This window comes from Dendroctonus ponderosae, unplaced genomic scaffold, assembly GCF_020466585.1.
Source record: "Dendroctonus ponderosae isolate FM_Combo_2020 unplaced genomic scaffold, Dpon_F_20191213v2 Dpon_F_20191213_6, whole genome shotgun sequence".
NCBI classification, from domain to species: Eukaryota; Metazoa; Arthropoda; class Insecta; order Coleoptera; family Curculionidae; genus Dendroctonus; species Dendroctonus ponderosae.
Window position 1 is genome coordinate 11,392,726 of NW_026018814.1, and position 19,261 is coordinate 11,411,986.

General features: G+C 34.0%; 3 protein-coding genes across 3 annotated transcripts in view; 2 read left to right on the top strand and 1 right to left on the bottom strand.

Annotated features, from left to right (window-relative positions):
• The window catches only part of LOC109545111 (nephrin), a gene marked incomplete at its 3' end in the record, with an annotated part of 199,135 nt that overhangs the window by 100,647 nt on the left and 79,227 nt on the right, over window positions 1–19,261 (bottom strand).
• LOC109545113 (probable cytochrome P450 28a5) lies at window positions 8,477–12,583 on the top strand. Its single transcript, XM_019915609.2, has 6 exons — window positions 8,477–8,723; window positions 10,741–10,978; window positions 11,033–11,328; window positions 11,468–11,817; window positions 11,878–12,144; window positions 12,276–12,583. Exons 1-6 carry the CDS (start codon window positions 8,542–8,544, stop codon window positions 12,443–12,445), a joined length of 1,503 nt encoding a protein of 500 aa, XP_019771168.1. The 5' UTR covers window positions 8,477–8,541; the 3' UTR covers window positions 12,446–12,583.
• LOC109545115 (probable cytochrome P450 28d1) lies at window positions 14,013–18,539 on the top strand. Its single transcript, XM_019915611.2, has 6 exons — window positions 14,013–14,297; window positions 15,631–15,868; window positions 15,923–16,215; window positions 17,321–17,667; window positions 17,724–17,990; window positions 18,084–18,539. The coding sequence occupies exons 1-6, from the start codon at window positions 14,119–14,121 to the stop codon at window positions 18,251–18,253; spliced, it is 1,494 nt and encodes a 497-aa protein (XP_019771170.2). The 5' UTR covers window positions 14,013–14,118; the 3' UTR covers window positions 18,254–18,539.

Here is a 19,261-nt window from a genome sequence, read left to right on the forward strand (position 1 = left end):
CTTTTTTTAATTTTTTTGTGCTTTTTAAAAATATTTTCATGCTTTTTTAGGCACTTTTTTTCCATTTTTTTGTGCTTTTTTATCCGGTCTTTAGTAATGACAACTTAATTTCGACTCTCGTTTAAGAAAGTACATTTTTACGACCCACCAGTTTGGATGTAGTATGCAAAGACAGAACTAGTTTTGTCCACATGCAACAGATGAAATCTGTTCTAGTCTACCGGAAAGTGTGTCTGCGAATTATGGAAGACTAGTTAGTTGGGGTTCTATTTGGCTCTAAAGCCTCAGTTTCACCTGATATCCGCTAATCATCAACTTGCCCTTAAACACACATTTGATGCTTTCAAACATTGTGGAAATGAGGAATTTTTGCGCAAAATGAAAAAACTGTGTGGATAAATATTTCTCTCAAAAAAACTGTGAATACGCTGAAAACCCAAACCTAGGTCGAAAACCGAAAAATTTAGAATCCCCAAATTCTAGTTTAGCTTTTTATTTACACCTGTGCTCAGTTCCTGCCATAAAGTCCATTCGAACAGCAAACCAGAAATACCTCGGCCAGTTTGGCCGTGTGATTTATAGCTGAAAGCTGACCTATTCAGCACTAGCTTTCATATATCAATATGTCATCCAAACAGGGAAATAATTTTTGTATTGCACCATACCGCGAAGGCCAACTCCAAAAGAAAATAAATTCGTTTGTTTTACAACCCCTAGGTTCTATAGTGGTCGGAAAAACCGATGGCCTTTAGCTTTTTTCTCCTAATGTAATTAGTATGAAGTATGATGGAACATGTTGCGAATTGTTTAGTGCATCTGCATCAAGTTTGATTAGTTACAAGCATTACTGTGCTTACAAAGACGGGTTTTCATGACCGCCTCCGCCTCCGTTTATCAATGTTAATTTCTGTACTTTTCAAAGCGCAATAATTCTCTATATTCCAATAAACATGTTAAAATAAATGGCGAAGTATTAAACTATTTGGAGTACAAAAAACATCTTTTAAGATGAAAATTAATTTTAGTTTTAAGTTATTTTAAATTTAAATTAGTTTTGACACAGTCGAAAAACATGTTCCTTAATCTTATTAGGAAGTATTACTACCATTCATAATAATGCTATTCACAAATATCAATTTTTTGCATCAAAATGTTCCACCGTTGACTTCACGTAAAATAATGACGCAGAAATGTATTTCTTCTGTCCTTATGTCTCTATTATACATCGCTGTGTTAGTTTTTTTGTATAGTAATGCGAAATGTTAAACTATTTGGAATATAAAAAACATATTTTAAGATAAAAATTAATCTAGCTTTAAGTTATTTTTAATTTATATTAGTTTTGAGACAGTCGAAAAACCTGTTCCTTAATCTTATTAGGAAGTATTACCACATGATGTTTTTTGTACTCCGGAAGCTGTATAAAAAGCATCGTAAAATATGTATTTTAAAATTCATCTCCAAGGACTCCTCAAGTGTTCTTGGAAACACCTACGAGAAATAAACTTCCTTAACTATCACCGGAAGGAGCAATTTTCTAACGTCAATAATATTATTAGATATGTGAATGCGAGCCTGTGGCCAAAGTTTCCGCTCTTACAAAACGGTTTAAGTTTCCGACCTGTTGGAGTTTCATGAAAACCCTTTTACTGGGTTTATATACTGGGAATGCAGCTTTATTCTCATATGCATAGAAAACGGAAAATAGTAAGCAAGTTAAGTGGAACTGCTGAAACCGAATCGGAAAGCCAGAATGTGAAACCTTTCCGTGCAATGATCCGTGCTTTACATGTTAATTTTACATAATGTTCTAATAAATAGTTGCAGCTGCAGTGGTCAATTTTCTATTGAAAACTTCCAATACATCACATCTTCCATTTGCTAATCCCGCCCAGTCCAACCCAATATAATTCATTCAACAGGTAACAATCGAACCCAATAACACCTCTTTTCATGTACCTTTAAAACCTTTCGCTACAGGGTGCAATCCAACTTATGGTATTTGTAAGAGATTCTTCTTTAAGTTTCTGCCCTCCGGATCGACATATTGCAAAAAACATGCAGTTTTTGAAATATTTTTATGCACTTTTTGCGAAATTTCAATTGACAAATAAATTGCAGTTTTCTTGTTTTAATATAATGCATGTATGAATTAAAAGTTCCATTTTAAACTATTAGAAGCTCTAAATCGTCCGGTGTACTTTGCAAATGTGCAACCCTATTAGCTATTAATTAGTCAGAACATAATAAATGTGTACATTTTTATATATTCTTACGCAGCACATAGGTACGCATAGCTCACACCATTCAGTATAATGCAGAAATGGAAACGACAAGCTACTACTAGTTCATAGACAATCAAATAAAGTTCATTGTTTGAGAGAAAAACAGGTTTCAGGGTAGCAAATATTGCGATCGCCTACATGCAGGTTCCGTCACTTCAATCACCTATACATCCCTACTTTTGCCATCTATTTGTTGATCAAATAAAATACGTAAAGAACCAGAACAGATACAAAACATTCGCTGAGCCTCCCTATGAAGAATTCCACTTAATAAACTACACTAGAGTTGGAGCTAAACAAGTAATTATATCAAATACTACTACTAACTAACGTGGGATGCAGTTGTAAATTGGTCATTCCCCCAGCATCTACAGACATAATACAAGAAAGGGGACAAGAATATGCTGCTGCAATAAAAAATTCTCTCCGTTTAAAGATATCAGAGTTGCTCAATTATGCGCAATTTTTTATTTTTTTTTGCCAAACTGAGGTGAGTTATAGTAAGGTAGGAGGTAGTAATTTTTCTTGTTGCCATTAATTAAAGTTTCCAAATTAAGAAATTCAAGTACCAGCCTTAGACGAATAAGAATTAATTTACAGCAATTAAGTGAATATTGAAAACATTCGATTGATGTTGGAACGACTGGCGTTTTAGCAAGTGCAACCTAAAAATCGTTTTTAAGGTGTAAACATGTAAACAACTTTATAAGGTTTCTCAAATTGATAAATGTTATAGTAATATAGAAATAGAATTTACTCAAATGAAATTAATATTTTTTATTAAGAAATTGTAGGAACATCTGTGTACTTGTAATACATCGTGTATTAAAGTATATAATTTCCGATAAATAAACACTTTATTCGGCCAGTATTGTCACAAGGCCGCCGTTTAGAGCACCTGTATGCTTGTGTCTCATTCTTTAACAGTATGAACTCCTAATAGGTATAATGCAAAAACTGTATCCCTAGCAGCTAAACTGCCCATTTCTTGAAAAAAAAACCGTAAATCCATCCATAAAGTTACAAGTGAGAAATATGGACCTGATTCATTGATTTACTGGTGCATAAAAACGGAAAGATACGAATGGATACCAAATATCAAAGATTGGCAACTCATGAACCTAGAATTTAATAGGAAAACACTATACAGATACTAACGGGTCATGGGCCATTCCAAAGGAACAATCAGATAATTGCAAAAATGAACACTGGCTGAACTGGATTGTTCCAGGACAAAGCAATTGGCAATATGACAATACACAAAATATAGAGTGCATATAAATCAGTTCACAGAAACGTTCTTTGTCGAATGAAAGCATCGCAGAAATAACGCGATGTTAAAAACAAATCCCGCCAACTGAATTGCAATTCAATCACAACTTAAGAAGCTGGAACGAAACAATTCAATTCCTCAGACTTCAGCTTCTGTTAGACATGGTCAAGATGGATGGAACTAGCTAAATTTGTTGACTGATGCTGTGGCAAAGAAATACAGTAAAAAGAAGACTGATTAGTGCTGCATTGCACACAATTATGCAAAGCTCAAAACTCGCAAAACCAAATGGATATAAACCGAACATTCAGTTAAAAATAAGCGGCACAGGAGCGGAGGATATTTGAATTAACAAAAGATATTTGAATTTATGGCGTTATGGCATTCATTTTCAATATTTCGTGTCTTAACTAAAGAAGATACCTTTCCCGTCCTAATCGAGGGCAGGGGTTCCCTTTGCGTTATAACATTTCTCTCTTTTTTTTTTATTTCTAGCAGAATATTTTGCAGGTATTCCATTGTCTTCAGTACCAGATAACTGCAGGAATTGCGAATTAATCTCAACCCATTCACGTCCATCGTACTAAATCGGCTATTAATACGATTTGCTGATAACTGAATGTAAGAGATATTTGTTAAGTCACAATAATTGAAAACTCATTAGACAAATCAATCCCAAATGCGACTGTTCCCAATCGAGTTAAATAGACTAAAATGGAAATTCACAGCTTGTTAACCATGATTTTTTTAAATACTGTTAAATATTATTGTTTTTGCCCTTTGTACCTCATATTTGATTTTACTCTCATACCAGTTTTTTTAAATTCATTTTTAATTTAACATTGATGACTAAATGACGATATTTTCTTGACTATGAGATTACTTTTACTCAATTTAAGACTGAAACTACTCTGTTTTTGTTTTAGAGCCCCCAAGATGAAAACTTAAATACGGCTTAAATATAGCCGGAAAGTTGGCCCAAGAAAAGAGTGTTTTATTTTTAGCCACTGTTATGTACCATGCCTTGATGACATGATTATTCCGTTAATTCTGGGTTCTCACGTACGCATCTGATTACCTAAACAACATTCGAACCCGATCTAGCTATAAATAACCTAATAGCGTCTTAATGTTACAACAAACAAAGTGGTTGAGCTTATTTTTCCTTTTTCGCGCTTAGAAGCTTTCATGAATCGATGAGCGTTTATCTAAATAATATTGTCCGACACCATCTGTGGAAGTGGTGATAATTCTTTCAACTAGTCATCCTAAAGTGACCATTTCATTATTTAAGTATATTTTTCTTCTAGGATGGTTAATTGATTTAGTAATATTTCAGACATAAGATAGCCTTTTGGTTTCACGTTCCAAGAAGAACGATTCTGGATAAACAAAAACGTCATCGAATTTTGATATAAAAGACCGTCTGATTTGTCCCCAAATAAGACACTCTACAAACTTCAGTCGAGACACATCGCGGTCGTGCATTTTACCAAAATTGCATAACAGTCTTTTCCTCCATTATTTAGTATTTAATAAGTAAGAAATTTATTTCATAAATTAAATAAAAGTGTATAAAACATTTTGATATTTATTTTAAATTAAATAAATAAACGGGAAATTGAACAAACCGTTCGGGTTCCCAACACCACTATCTATTGGCCGATACACACGAACAGGACCTAAATAGGCATCTGTTACTAAAATGAAAACGTTTAAGCTCAACAAACTTCTGCGAGTTATTTCGCATACTGCAAAAATGGCTGTAGATTCAATTAAAAGTCATTGGTAAGACACCAGAACAGGATGAACTTAAGACCGGGTTTAGACTATGGGAGTTAAAAAAGAACTACCTCATCAAGGTATTTCTATAAGCCAGTAAGTTGTCATTTACATCTTTTCACGTGGTACGTGATTGGGTTAGTTGGGCTGATTTTAAGAGGATGCTCCATTAAAAAATATATTGGTCTGTAGATGAAGATTAAGGTGTTGAAATCTTATTCCGGTCTCCTGATACATTTCCACAAATTAAACGCTCCCTTCAATTAGCAGATAATCATAAAATGTGTATGAATGCTCCATGAATTCTATTTGATGGAATATTCCACTCAAATTGTAAATTTCCGGAAAATTAGTAACATATTTTGTATAATGAATTTTGAATGGTAAATAATATTAAGTAGAATATTAAATTTCATAAAACAGCTAGCAGAATTTAATATTGCAGGAAATATATAAAATTACCAATTTATGATACTGGCTAAATGAAAAGAAAGACCATGGAAAATACCAAATAAAATATCATATTTCTTATCTTGCTTGAGTGGCCCTTACAATGAGATAGGGACGAAATTCTCGCGATGTACCGATAAAGGCGGTTTATTTCTTTGACGGAAAAATCTCTGCAGTATTTCTTTTATCAGCTGCAAAGTGAGCTTTTCCAAGCGGTCTAGCTGGAACTCAATTTAAAGTGCAATAAGATTGAATAAAGGTGGGATATTGGCTTCAGTATATTAGAAAAAAAGCAATTATTGTTAAAGAAGATATTCTACGGGAACTAATGGCAATATTGAATGGCTTTACATGTGATAACAAGGATTTCATGCAACGCTTGGTGACTTAGAACTTAGAATCACAAAATATTTGTTAAATGTATTAGCAGTATTTTCATTAATAAATCTGGAATTAATGATTCAATATTCTCTTCAGAGTATTTTATTACTTATTTTACGTTTTGAAAAAAGTAGCTTATGCGACTTTGGAAAGAGTTTTCGAAGGGAGAGATGTCACGAAACTAAAAGGCTCTGTTTCTACACATAAACAACATGCTATAGGCTAATGATATGGTTTGAAGCATGAGCAAAGTAACAAATACCGCAGTAAATGTTCAGAAAAAATTAAGAAATGTATGGGCTTGTTTCAAGTCAAGATTTAGCTTTTTTTAGTTAGACAGTTAACAACGTAAACCGTCCACTTCCATTTGAAAATTTTAGAAGGCTACGGAAACAGATAATGTTTTCGGTGACTTAAAATATTGAATCTTTTTCCACGTCCGGGGCACGAAAGCATTTGCTAAGAGTAGCTATATTAATATTACTGCTGATAACAAATATAAGCCCAGCTCTTATTATAGTTATTTTTCGGACCATATGGCACCTAATGTACTCCATTAGGGCACAGTGTATATAAATATTATTAACTGAAGGTTTCATATGCGTAGTAAACTTAATTCAACCAATTATTATTCAGTTTTGACCTTGCAACTTGTTTACTTCTAAGTCTCCCAACCAATAAAATAATATGATCCAACAAGCCGAATTAAAAATATATTTTGTCTGCTAACTTTTTCAACAAACTAATGAAGCAAGTATTTTCAATGGCTTGGCTTTGCATTGGGACTCATGGCAATTGCATTTCAATAATTTTCACCAGAGTTACTACACAAATAGTAATTATCTATATATCAACTATTATCAAATTGATTATAAAAATTTTCTACCTTTATTGAATTTTTCGACTATGTTAAATACCGATTGATCCAGCGAGATCAAATAAAAATTAGGTCTACCGTGAAACCCCACAAAATTATGCGAAAATCAGAGACGCGTGAGAACTAGTACCCAGATTGAATTGTAAATTTCAAACAAATTCAACTATCCGCCCATTAAGCACACCTTTATATTCATTTATGTTTAAACCCCGAGTAGTGAACGACTTTATATTCAAAATAACGAGTGTTTACTTCGGCAATGTTTCAGAGGCCTCACCGTATTTGCAAGTATAAAACAAGATATTTAATAAAACTTTTCAACTCCTTTGATAGTTCGTTACTTGGAACTTGGTTCTACAGGTGCCTGTATAAGACAATTTCAGTTATAAGTTGAGAGGTAGCAGCAGATGTTGCTAGAAACTTTTTAAATAGAAAATGTTCCCTACTGTGGCATTTTTGAATTTTAAATAAATTGCCTGTTAACTTGTGAACGTTTTTATAGCGAAATATTGCGTAGAAGAAGATGTGCTAATATAAAAATATTTTTTGATTATATACGATCTTTTTTACCGTTAACCACTAACACTGGGCATATGCATTTTATTATTGGCCAAGTAACATTGAGATGTTAATTTCTGCAGAATTGCATGTTCAAATAATTGTTTCGCAAGTCATAAAATTGATGCAAGTCTAATTTTCATGTGGGTTGCTCGACCGTCAATTCGAGTAGCGAAAGTTCAAATTGATGCCACTTGATGTTTTGAGCTATTTTAGTACCCCAGTAGACAACTTGTCCCTATTTAACACATCAAAACAATGCAACTAAGGCCAAGTAACTGCTTAAGTCGAATTTATTATTTGGATCACGAAGACTCTTAATACGAGGACAAATAGAAAAACTTTCCTATGAATAAGCAGGAATTTGCAGGAATTTGCAGTTATTTATAACCGCCGTTTTCAGGTTGGTTGGGAGTTTATAACTTTCTGTAAACTTTTCAACCGATAACTTTGCCCAAGTTTCGAATTGAAACATTCCCAAATCCTTTTCGAGAAACTTAAAATTTTAACATTTTAAATGGGAAACCGGAATATGCGAGGGAAGTTTACCGCAGTGCAACCGAAGTGTTTAAAGTCCAAGAAGGGTTTTGCTGGAAATATGCCAAATTATGATTTCTCATCGGACTCAAAAATTGACAAAATAAAAATAATGCCTCTGTTAACACACTTAACTGCTCAGTAATTACGAGACAACAGATAAACGTTTCGTGTGGATATATACGGTCTGATTCTATATACCGTCTATAACATACACATAAACAGTATCAAAACAACCGGAAAGTAACTACATTTTTATATGAATTGAATACATGAGCAAAACAAACTTAAAGTGCATTCAAATTGGAACCCACTCTTGCCGGCCAATCAATAGAATTGCCTAGGAGCTTTATTTGCAAGTGTGAATTAGTAAATAACAGGCGATTGTGTGAGCAACAATGTTGGTGTTGATTTTTTTAGGAGTATTATTAGTATCGCTAATAATTTGGATTAAATACTGCAATTCGTACTGGGAAAGGCGAGGAGTGCCAGGACCTAAACCATGGCCATTGGTCGGCAATATCGGATCGCATTTCATGGGACGATGCACATTAGGAGCGACAATGAGAGAAATATACAAGTAAGAATGTGGAATGAGATTCACTAATTTAATATAATGTAATAAACAGTAAGTTGTGTAGTGGTCCTCACGGAACCGCCTCAGCAAATACACCTTTTTTGAAGATTTATTGATTGATCCTTGATTCTTCAGGAAGCAAACCCTTATTTTCCCTATTTACACTGTCTTCTAATGAATCTACTTAAAAATTAGTCAGAAAACAAAAAAAATATTGTATTCACTCTATGTAAATTATCGGTTAAGCTGCTAAGTTAATTTTATCCAGGCGTCCTGGAGTAAGATATTTTACTCAGAGATGCACAAAAGAAACGGATACTGCGAGTGGTAGAATGTTGGAGAGAATGGAATATTTAAATGATAATCGAGAACATTCGTTGAATGTCCAACATCCCCGAAGAAACTCCAAGACTTGCATGGTCTTTGTCTTGTCTGTCCTCGTTAGCTACAGCAAGAACACTTTTGAAGAAATGACTATACAATCGGGTGACCGTCTAGGGTGAATACTTTTAATCTATACTCGGAAAACAGCAATCCTTTTAATCTATACTCGGAAAACATGGTAAATAAATAATTTAGTTATACAGTTGTAAATTAAGCTAGAGCAATAAGTAATCTCAGATACGCTGACCACATCGTCCTCCTAGCTGGAAGAAAGGCAGAGAATATGGAAATTGGACATAAGCAAAACAAAAGATATGCTAATAACAAAAACTGCACAAGACAATGGTAAACTATTCGTAAAAAGTCATCCATTGAAAGAGTAATATAATACAAATACTTAGGCGCAACACCTAATTGGAAATTAGTGAAATGAAATAATGAAACAAATGACGCTCCCAAGAAGAACGAAACAGAATTGAACGTGCCAGGGGCATATTTACAACAATGCAGATACTTTTCTGCTGCCAAGAAATAAACCCTGAATTAAAAATACGATGATGTGTTATGTTCCACAAGATGAAAGCCGGGACACTAAAAACGACTGACGAGAAATGACTAGAGGCATTTGAGCTATGGATATACCAGAAAATGTTGAAAATTTCATGGAAGAAAATAATTGCTTAAGTAGAGCAAATGTGACGCATGGATACGGAAATGGAAATAACAATAGCAATCGAAAAAAGGACTGGATAGGAAAAAAATAATGAGAGCAGCCCAATATTCCAAGTTAACAAGCAGAAAACAATCCAATGGAAACGAACTCGTGGCAAACAAACCTTATCGAGTGGAGCAGAATTTTTCATGTTCCACATGATGATCCTTCAATATATTTGACGCAATACATTGCGACTATCGAGCAAAAGAAATTAATTTTTATTTGTAAAAAATGGACAGTAGTTGCGTTACGAAATTGGCCTCATTCAATCGCTAACTGGGTTATGGGGGCTTTAGCGAGTACATTACGAATTCGTGGACCAATCGAGTTTAATTGGATTCTGATAGAGTCGTCCGTTGAATTATGCCAGTTTTATTTGTTTTCATCATATTAATTTAATCAATTTTCTACAAGTTGTGAGCTTCTTATGTCTTGATTTGCTATATGCCTGTTAATTATAATTAAGTGAAAAATGGTTTTTCTTTAATGGGAATTTGGTTTGGGCAGCGGTGTGAAAAAAGAAAAACTTTTTTAGCTACCAAGCTTTCTTGGAAGCTAAAAATTATCTCTATTTTTATTTAACAAATTTTCCTTTTTTCACTACTGCCCAGACCGAATCCTCAAGAAAGAGAAACCATCTTTCAATTGTTCATATATCGGTGAAGAAACTAACACTATTAATTATGATTGTTAACCGATTATTAACTATGTGTTGTTATAATCGGTAATTATTGCCGCCTGACTTTTTTCAACCGTTCTTTATTTAGTAATTAAGTCAACATTTCAAACATAATAGTTTTTCATACTCTTCCCTATTTCATTGCTTGACAGTCAGTATGTATTAAGTTGTGTTTCAAAAAAGAGAATTTTCATTGGATGCCATTTTTAAATTTTATCATGAAACTTTCTGCTTTTTTTTAGGACATATGAAGGATACCCATTTGTTGGAATGTTTAGGGCAACCCAACCAGTGCTACTCGTTAGGGATCCAAACCTTGTCACTCAAATATTGACCAAAGATTTTGCATCATTTCGAAACAACGAAATCACCGTAGACAAAAAGTCAAATATTTTACTTGGTCATAATCCTTTTGTGTTAAAGGATCAAGAATGGAAGGACACCAGACATATGCTTACACCTGGAATGACTAGTGGCAAGGCAAGAACTTCTTTGAGTCATTAAGTAAACGGGTAAAAAAGTTTGAAATTTTAGATGAAAAATCTGTTCACACTGTTAAAAGATATTGCCTGCATTTTTGTAAAATTTATCGAAAACCACCCAACGGCTGCAAGTGATGGAATCGAAACCCGGGCATTAACCAAGAGATTCACGTTGGATAACGTGGCAAAAACTGCATTCGGTGTCGATGGCAAAGCATTTGAGAGTTATGAGGATATATCGGATTTTAATAAGTTAGTCGATCAGTTTTTAAAACCTGGGACTGTCCAGTCAATATTCATTGCGTTGACGCAAATTTTTCCAGGGATTGTAAACTTAGCAAGCCTTTCGTGAGTATTAATCAACTTTTTGAATAGTGAAACAAATTTGATCCGAACAATCCCGTAAGAGTAAAATGGGGAGCAAACATTTTCACAAATTTATTTATGCCGATCTCTTCGTTAATATAACCTAGAAAATGCTTTTCAGAGTTGTTAAGCCAGAAGTGGAAAGCAAACTAATTGAAATTATCTCCGACGTGCTTAAACATCGCAGGGCAAATAACGTTGAAGCTAGTGACTACTTGCAATTTCTAATTGAACTTTCCAAAGCAAAACACTTTGGAGATACGGAAATTACCGCCCATGCAAGTACATTCTTCTTAGACGGCTATGAAACTTCATCTTTGACTTTATCGTTTTTGTTATTCAATCTCGCACAAAATCCGGAATATCAGAATAAAATTCGAGAGGAGATTAAAAAGTATGAATTGGAAAACAAGGGACAGCTCACATATGATGCTCTCCACGAAATGCCTTGGCTGAATGCTTGCCTTTATGGTGTGTAACTCAAAATTATCACTAAAGTTTACATTATTATTTGCTCTGAAATAATTTCAGAATCCTTACGAGTGACTCCGGTAGCAGATGTTCTTACAAAACGATGCAATGAGCCGTTTGAATACACCGCCACTACATCTGATTTTAAAAAAATGAGTGTTAAACTAATTCCAGGGGATGTTGTTGTTCTTCCGTATGCCATGACGACCGAAGATCCCAATTATTTTGAAAGTCCAAAAAAGTTTACTCCAGAAAGGATGTTTTCAAAGGACTCATTTATCAAGGGCACTTTTCATCCTTTCTCAGATGGTCCCAGAGCATGCATTGGTACGTTGAGTAGGAAAACCCAAACTGATTTTTAATGCAAAAATTATCAATGCTTAAATGTTCACTCATGACCAACAATTAGATAGTCCTTCATCGTTTGTAACGACTAATATCTGATGTTTCAATTTCAGGTCGACGCTTCGCAATTCTGCAAATAAAACTAGGAACAGTCAGTGTTCTTAAACATTTTAAACTATCTGTTAGCCCTAAAATGAAACAACCGATGACCTATATTCCATACCACATTTTCAATGAACCCAAAGGAGGGTTTTGGATAAGATATAAAAAAATTACAAAGTAAACAGCACTTGTGTGGTGATTTGCTCGAATGATGCAACTAACAGTAACACCTTTTGATGGGCCCTGTTGAAGCATTTTGAATGTAATCTTTATAAGTATCATCAAATGCATGGCTTAAAATATATTTTGTTAACTCATAGTTGCGATTTTATCTTACCAGGCAAGGCAATAGAAAAACCCATTCCAAGAAGAGCATTTCTCACCAACATTTATGCTACTTGTTATTAGCCAAAGAAAAAAAATTTGGATTTTGACAACAGGTTGAATTTAAAACATTGCTCAAATTGACTGTTTGTATGTCCTTTGAACATGACTTAATTTAAGTGAAATTCTATGCGTAACTCCATATCAAAGATTCGTTTCGGCTTATTCTTAAACAATTCAAAAAGAAGACAAAAAAACTACAAAAGAACTGACTTTTCAACAAATCGATGCATCACATAAATGTGACCTGAGTAAGTAAATAACGTCTTATTTTATGGCAGCAATTTATTTGATACACTTCTTATTTCTTCAATTATGAAAAATATATGTATTTTGAATTAATGAACGCCTTGTTTCGAATCATTTCAACTCGTTCGAGATTTAATGATTGCTGATTTGAGTTAAAGATTGTTAGTGGTCGATCGAAAGATTAAACAGATTGGAGTGTGTGTAACCCGTTAGGCAAGTGTTGGATAACAATTGCCCAGGAAAATCAAAATTGGAAGATGAGGAACATTAGAATGGTCGTATAGGTTTCCCGATCTAACGCCCTTCGATTTATCTTTGTGGGGACATTTAAAATGTAGTGTTCCAAATCCAATCAGCAAATATTTGAAATCCATTTACTATTAAGTCGCGCTCCGTGTTTCTTCTGATCAATTTTTAATAAAAACATATTTTCTACAGCAAGCCAACAAATATTTCGCATAAAAATCAGCAAGAAATCGACCCAGAATATTAGATGAGTCTGCTCAAGTCGAAGTTCTCGATTAACTTGTCCAACATCCATCATCCTCTATCCGTCAAGTGACAATTTATTGAAATTTCAACAGAAAACAATTACCCATGAAACAGAGTTCGAAGACGAGAAACGATAGAATGGCCTCCTGGGTCTCCGGACCGCATAGAGTCAATTCAGCTCTCCTACAGGAAATCCCTCTTCAATCCTTTGAAAGTTGAAGCATTACCAAAACAAAACCCAACCATTTAATAATAATAATATATTCCGTTCACTAAATTACATACTTCATACAAAATTGTAATTCTTCAGAAGTAATTAAATTACCAGTACGCACCCAATGATTAAATTGAGCGGTAAATTTTCTATATTGATTTAATTACAATAAAACCTGATTTAATGATAAAACCTTTTTTTTTCTTTTCCTGATGGAAAATCATTTAATCCTAGGCATTGTCGGAAATATTGGTGTCGAATTTAATAAAATCTTGGTACCATTGAAAAGCTTATTGAAAAGAAGAACGAACCCAAATTTTAATGTGCGAAATGAGCCGACGTGCTTTACGTTGAACTGAATTCTCAATACACTTAATCTGTACACTGCGTTAATACATCAATTTGACCATTATCAGTAATAAGTCGGTTCATCCTGCTAAAGGTCATAATTTAATGTAGTTTATATTATTAAATCGAGTTGGGTATCACGTTTAGCAACCGTTTGTCTAGTAAAAATGTTTGAGGTACTTCTAGCAACGTTCATAGTTTTGCTTGTGTTGTGGTACAAAATTAGATCATACTATTGGGTGAACAGGGGTGTTCCTGGCCCGAAACCATGGCCAATAGTCGGAAATCTTGCTGAACATCTATTCGGAAGAAAAACTATTGGGCAGGTTATAACGGAAATTTACCAGTAAGTTAACAAATCTATGCTGTAGCTGGGCAATAGTAGATTAATTCATCATTAATAAGTTGGTTGGATTTCTGATGTGTGAGCTTACAGTCTGGATGTTTTGAGAACAACACCGGAAGTCCCTTTGGACCCTAACTTCCAAGTAATTTTTAACTTCTATATATTGCACGATTCGAAAACGAACGCACAATGGAAGACATATTCTCAATATAAACACCAACAAAAAACCCGCTTCTCTGTAGTTTTTGTGCCTAAGTGTAAGAAATTTCGGATATGAAAGGAAAAACGATTAACATCGAAAACACAAGTACACATTAAGAAAGCTCAAGACATCGGGAGCGGCCGATAAAGCGCTAAGAATATTTTCAAAAGCTTTCAACTGCCTAAATCGAAAATTACTACCTAAAATGCTAAAAGTACACGGGTTATTAAATCTAAGCATATAAAACGGATAAAAAAATAATAAATGAGTGGGTGGATAAATACTAAATACCTTTCAAGCAAAGAAAAGGCTGATTACTTGAGAAGAGTAAAAACAATCCACCAACTTGACGTTTTCCTGGTATTTAATCAGGTGCTTGGTGCTTGGATATTTTATGCTATGCTATTTATAACGGGCTGTATCTTGTAAAAAAATTGTTGATTCGGACCCGACGTTAATGCTACGCATTTTACTATTTCCTGCAGAAGCTGCGCACCTTAATAATTTATTTTAAGGTCCTCAATTGCTATTTAAAGTAACTAACGAAGTTAGCAACTAAGTAAGTTACTAACGAGTATTTTAATACCGAGTCATTTAATAAAAAATGGTACAAAAACACATTTTAATCTAAACATATTTGGTTAATAAAGCGGAGCAAACGTCGCCTTCGCTAGGTGATGGAAGCAATAAAAATAATGTAAAATTATAAAAAGCAGAAATCTCTATATACTTAAAGGAAAAACCTGTATGTTTTGAGTGGGCTCGTCTACACAATAGAAGAACAGCGTTTCGTTTGCGTGCAATTTCCATTCCAAAAAAAACAACATTTCAATTATGCATGGTATTCTTGTGTATAGGTGGTAACCTCAATACTAAACGTTTTCATATAATCCCTGATTAGTCTTCATACATGCGAGATATAAACGCAAGTGACCTGAACTCAATTAAAATAATTTGCTAATCATTATACCAGTTGTTATGTATTTTAATAAAAATAATAATAAGTCTGATAGATTCAATGAGTCATCGGGAGCATGAAGCGCCTTGCATTGTCAGAAATAAATTGGCATCGGCAGTTTCCACTGTTTCCTGCTAGAATCCGTTGAAACCAATATTAATTGTGATTTTCAGAAAGTATGATGAGTATCCGTTTGTGGGCATCTTTCGAGCAACCAGTCCATGTTTGCTAGTTCGAGACCCAGAATTTGTCAACAGAATATTGGTAAAAGATCACAAATCGTTTTATAATAATGATTTCAACATTGATAAAAAGAAAGATCCTTTATTTGGTCAAAATCCATTTGTGCTACGAAATCAAGAATGGAGAGACACTAGGCACATGTTGACGCCAGGGTTCACCGGCGGAAAGGTTAAGTAGATTTTGCATAATAAATAGCAACACGCTAGTAACGCTAGTTTGCAGATGAAAGACATTTATCCGTTAATAGTTGGAGTAGCAGCAAAGTTAGTCAAATTTGTTGAAAACAATCCGAGTGTTGAAGCGGACGGAGTTAATGCCAGGGAACTAACTAGAAGATTTACTCTCGACAATGTGGCTATTGCCGCATTTGGGATTGATGGAAAATCTTTCGAATCTGAGGAGATCTCAGAATTTATGGAATTAGCCAATAGAATTTTGACACCTGGATCGCTTAATGGGATCCTGCAACAACTGACCACAGTTTTACCGATTCTTAGAATCGCTCTGTCAGTGAAGTAAGTTGGACAATTCCAAAACGTTAACTCAGTTCAAAACTTAATCAAATAAAAAACATATTTGTTCAAAGAAATTTAACTTTTGTACCAATCAATCGAATTTTTTTTTTGTCGCAGCGTGTTATTGCATTATTATTACAAGAGTCTGAAATTTTCAGTTGTTATTTTTCGTGGCAAATAGCGAGTAAAGCACTGAGTCGTGTGTTTTGATCAGAGTTCTGTGACATATTCTGTACGTTACCTCTCCACTTGAAACAAAATTGTAGTGAATCGTTTTGAAACTGAGTCTTTTTCCTCAACGTGCAGATCTAACCAAATCAAGCGAACCAAACAAATCTTCACAAAATGACGCAGTTTCAAAAACTAAAACTAACACTCCTAACCATTGAAATACTAGCCAAAGAATTAAGCGACAAATTACTACAAAATGTATTAAAATCAGTGTGGTACAAAAGTTCCAATACTTTGCAGTTTACCAAAAATCAGGCGCGCCACTATTTCGTTTCCACTTTAACTGTTCAGTTCCCTAGTTACTGAGGAGGATTACATTCAGGATCAAAAGACCATCTGAATGAACTTTATTAGAACTGTTGATAAATTTGAATGGTTAACACTTCTATTCACGCTAAATAACGATGTGCTCGCAAATCCATTTCTGTTGTAAATTTATTTAGATTTTTTATCACAGCTCTTAAGATAATAAAATTGTCTTCTATTACTATTTATATAATCTGCTGAAGTTGCCAACGTATTCATATGGAAGTTTAACACGCAAGCTTCCCGAAACATACGAATCAAGTACTGAAATTCCTGTCTGTTTCTGCACTATTACTTGAGACAACTGAGTTATTTTCAATAGAGCTCTAGTATATTTCTGAAAGAGTATCATGAAGAGAAGTGAACAATTAAAGTGAATCACTAAATGATCACAAACATTTGATTCTAATCCAGCTAAGTGGTATTTATAAAATCTGGTTTAAAAACATATATCTGAAACTGAATTAACAGCATATGACATATTTCTATTCAATCTTTTGCTTTTATGCCAATTTTAAAATGAATTGTAAATAAACGAGCTAAGAACTGATTCGAGGTTTATTTGCAGAATGGTGCCTAAAGATGCTGAACACCGACTAATTGAAATCGTTACACAAGTAGTAAACCACAGAGCATCAAGCAATTTGAAAATCAATGATTATTTCGAGTTCATTTTACAAATTGCTAAGGAAAAAGGTTTAAGTAATACAGATATTGCTGCACATGCCACCACATTCTTTCTCGACGGTTATGAAAGTTCCTCCAACGTTATGACAAGCTTGCTAATGAACTTGGCAGTGAATCCGACATATCAAAAGAAAATAAGAGACGAAATTAAAACTGTAGAAGAAAATAACAACGGTATTACTTATGAAACTATTTTTGAACTAAAATGGCTGGATGCGTGTTTGAATGGTAATTAAATATGTAAAGCTATTTTGCAAAATTTTCTATAGCTCTTTGTTTTTCAGAAACTTTACGATTCACCCCTCTCTTCGACATTATGGTGAAAACGTGTACTCAACCCTTTCAATATACGCCTGATAGTTCAGACTTTAAGAAGATTACAGTTAAGCTTTATCCCGGAGACACAGTGATACTTCCTTATAGCCTGCTGATGAATGACGAAAAATATGTTGTTAATCCTAAAGAATTCCTGCCAGAACGAATGCTGGGCAAAGCCGACAGTAACAGATCGATATTTTTTCCATTTGGAAACGGTCCACGCACATGTATAGGTCTGTGTAATTTTTTAATAAGTTCATGAAATTAAAATTTTATTCTCCATTAAGACAAATTTCCAGCTTAAGAATGTTTCATTTCCATTTCAGGTCAGAGATTTGGAATCATGCAAATCAAGCAAGGAGTAGCGGAGCTTATTAAACATTTCGACATTTCGTTAAGTCCAAAATTTAGATATCCCCCAAAATTAATTCCGCTTAACTTTCTAAATGAGATTCAAGGTGGTGTCTGGCTGAGATTTAAAAAGATAGGTAATTAAAAATACATGCAAATTTCGAAGTACACACAAATGGTCTGATTAAAATTTGAGCCTGCACTAGACGTGTTGGTATTACATCAAATAATTACTGTAAATATACGTTTGTGCGAGAGCAAATAGGGCCGCATTTTCTGGAGACTGAAAAATATCAGGTTCTTCTACAACCTGCAGTTACTACTTATCTAAAAATATGGGCAAGGACGTTTCTAAGGAATTGCTTCAAATCACTTTTCCTTATTGGAATGTATTTTTCGATTTCCTGCTTAATAGAAGAAGCTGAACCGTTTGTTTATTTCACAATTTTTTCTGACCTGAAGGTACATAGAGGAAAGTCGAAGACAATGGCTTTTCGATCTGCAGTATTTTACCTGGTACGGTGTTGTTATTTTCATCGCAAATATTTCATCTTACACCTATGTGAGGGTTTATATTTACTCAAAGCCCAACGGAAAGAATATGATGAATAATTTGCACAATTGTGCAATAAAAACTTTTTAGCGGTAAATTATTTTAATTTAATTTCAAAGTATACACAAATTTACTTCAAGCAAAATTCAATTTGGTTTGCCAGCAATCTACGCTTTACTATTAAAACGGAAATTAATTTTACATACTCTTACTTATGAAAGAGCTTCTTAATACATGCGGCATTAAATATTCCCCACTGAGTTTCCTAAATATGACAGAATTTACAAACTGTTGGAAAACTGGGCTCTTACCTAACGGCAAACAGATGCACAATAAAGTTTCGTGCTAAACCAACAAAACTCTTTAAAAAGACCTGGAGCAAGAAATAATCCTTTTCCGCCGCTTTATAGAGTATTTTCCATTTTAGACCTGGCAAATTAGTATGCATAGCCTGGCGCAGCTTGCCAGGCCGCATCTGTTGAGAATATAATTCTACGCCTTATATTTTCAGAACCGCAAACAAATCTTATATTCTCAACTGCAAGCGTAGTAGTGACTTTAAAGACCTCCTTTCAATTACTATGTTTCAGGAAAGAATGA